Here is a 2,500-nt window from a genome sequence, read left to right as displayed (position 1 = left end):
ACACACACAGACATACACACAGAGACACACACACAGAGACACACACACACACACACACACACACACACACACAGACACACACACAGAGACACACACACACACACACACAGACACACACACACACACACACACTGTGTGTGTGTGTGTGTGTGTGTGTGTCTGAGGTTCCTTGTAGCCTCAGCTCCAGTTTGTGATGTTTGCATCGATGAGAGGTGAAGAACAGAAGATTCTCTTTTGATCTCTAATAGTTTCAAACTACAAAAAGACATAACTCAGGAAGTGAACCGGCACCAACTTCCAGACCTGGTCCTCACCGGGACTTAACCCAGATCAATATAGTGATTTAGTTTAACCATATCCTCATCAAAGATGGATGTTAACATGTGTGTACAGAGTGAAGACGATTAAACTCATGTTTCTGTTTCAGGGCCTGTTTTGGAGAACACGAGGTAAGAGCATTTTCAGTATCCTCTCCTCTCCTCTCCTCTTTTCCTCTCCTCTCCTCTGCTCTGCTCTCCTCTCCTTGCTTCCTCTCCTCTCTCCTCCTCTCATCTCCTCTCCTCTCTCCTCCTCCTTGCTTCCTCTCCTCCCCTCCTCCTCTCCTCTTTTCCTCTCCTCCTCTCCTCCTCTCCTCTCATCCTCTCCTCTCATCCTTTCCTCTCATCTTTTCCTCTCCTCTCCTCTTTTCCTCTCCTCTCCTCTGCTCTGCTCTCCTCTCCTTGCTTCCTCTCCTCCTCTCATCTCTTCTCCTCTCCTCTCTCCTCCTCCTTGCTTCCTCTCCTCTCCTCTGTTCTCCTCCTTGCTTCCTCTCCTCTTTTCCTCTCCTCTCCTCTCCTCTCCTCTCCTTTTCCTCTCCTCTGCTCTCCTCTCTCATCTCCTCTCCTCTTTTCCTCTCCTCGTCTCCTCTCTCCTCCTCCTTGCTTCCTCTCCTCTCCTCTCATCCTCTCCTCTCATCCTCTCCTCTCATCTTTGCCTCTCCTCTGCTCTCCTCTCCTTGCTTCCTCTCCTCTCTCCTCTCCTCTTTTCCTCTCCTCTCCTCTCCTCTCCTCTTTTCCTCTCATCTCCTCTCTCCTCCTCCTTGCTTCCTCTCCTCCCCTCCTTTCCTCTCCTCTCCTCTCCTCTTTTCCTCTCCTCTCCCTCTCCTCTGCTCTCCTCTCCTTGCTTCCTCTCCTCTCTCCTCTCCTCTTTTCCTCTCCTCTCCTCTGCTCTCCTCTCCTTGCTTCCTCTCCTCTCTCCTCTCCTCTCCTCTCCTCTCCTCTTTTCCTATCCTCTCCTCTCCTCTTTTCCTCTCCTCTCCTCTCCTCTGCTCTCCTCTCCTTGCTTCCTCTCCTCTCCTCTTTTCCTCTCCTCTCCTCTCCTCTTTTCCTCTCCTCTCCTCTCCTCTCCTCTCTCCTCTCCTCTTTTCCTCTCCTCTCCTCTTTTCCTCTCCTCTCCTCTCCTCTGCTCTCCTCTCCTTGCTTCCTCTCCTCTCTCCTCTCCTCTTTTCCTCTCCTCTCCTCTCCTCTCCTCTTTTCCTCTCCTCTCCTCTCCTCCTCCTCCTCTCTCCTCCTCCTTGCTTCCTCTCCTCCTCCTCTCCTCTCCTCTTTTCCTCTCCTCTCCTCTCCTTTTCCTCTCCTCTGCTCTCCTCTCCTTGCTTCCTCTCCTCTCATCTCCTCTCCTCTTTTCCTCTCCTCTCCTCTCCTCTTTTCCTCTCCTCTCCTCTCCTCTGCTCTCCTCTCCTTGCTTCCTCTCCTCTCTCCTCTCCTCTTTTCCTCTCCTCTCCTCTCCTCTTTTCCTCTCCTCTCCTCTCCTCTCCTCTCTCCTCTCCTCTTTTCCTCTCCTCTCCTCTTTTCCTCTCCTCTCCTCTCCTCTGCTCTCCTCTCCTTGCTTCCTCTCCTCTCTCCTCTCCTCTTTTCCTCTCCTCTCCTCTCCTCTCCTCTTTTCCTCTCCTCTCCTCTCCTCCTCCTCCTCTCTCCTCCTCCTTGCTTCCTCTCCTCCTCCTCTCCTCTCCTCTTTTCCTCTCCTCTCCTCTCCTTTTCCTCTCCTCTGCTCTCCTCTCCTTGCTTCCTCTCCTCTCATCTCCTCTCCTCTTTTCCTCTCCTCTCCTCTCCTCTTTTCCTCTCTTCTCCTCTCCTCTGCTCTCCTCTCCTTGCTTCCTCTCCTCTCTCCTCCTCTCCTCTCTCCTCCTTCTTGCTTCCTCTCCTCCCCCCTCATCCTCTCCTCTCCTCTTTTCCTCTCCTCTCCTCCTCTCCTCTCATCCTCTCCTCTCCTCTTTCCTCCTCTCATCTCCTCTCCTTTCCTCTCTCCTCCTCCTTGCTTCCTCTCCTCCCCTCCTCCTCTCCTCTCCTCTCCTCTTTTCTTTTCCTCTCCTCTCCTCTCCTCCTTGCTTCCTCTCCTCTCCTCTCTCCTCTTCCTTGCTTCCTCTCCTCCCCTCCTCCTCTCCTCTCCTCTTTTCCTCTCCTCTCCTCTGCTCTCCTCTCCTTGCTTCCTCTCCTCTCTCCTCTCCTCTTTTCCTCTCCTC

At 53.0% G+C, this 2,500-nt stretch overlaps 1 protein-coding gene across 1 annotated transcript in view; it reads left to right on the top strand.

Annotated features, from left to right (window-relative positions):
• The window catches only part of nfxl1 (nuclear transcription factor, X-box binding-like 1), a 22,559-nt gene that overhangs the window by 12,980 nt on the left and 7,079 nt on the right, over positions 1 to 2,500 (top strand). The window contains exon 17 of the mRNA XM_061030946.1: positions 428 to 449. Coding sequence (XP_060886929.1) covers positions 428 to 449 — 22 coding nt within the window. The remainder of the gene's footprint in view (positions 1 to 427; positions 450 to 2,500) is intronic.

The sequence above is a fragment of the Labrus mixtus genome, chromosome 23 (assembly GCF_963584025.1).
Source record: "Labrus mixtus chromosome 23, fLabMix1.1, whole genome shotgun sequence".
NCBI classification, from domain to species: domain Eukaryota; kingdom Metazoa; phylum Chordata; class Actinopteri; order Labriformes; family Labridae; genus Labrus; species Labrus mixtus.
The sequence above is the reverse complement of the archived record's forward strand: the minus strand, read 5'-3'. Positions and strand labels throughout refer to the sequence as shown.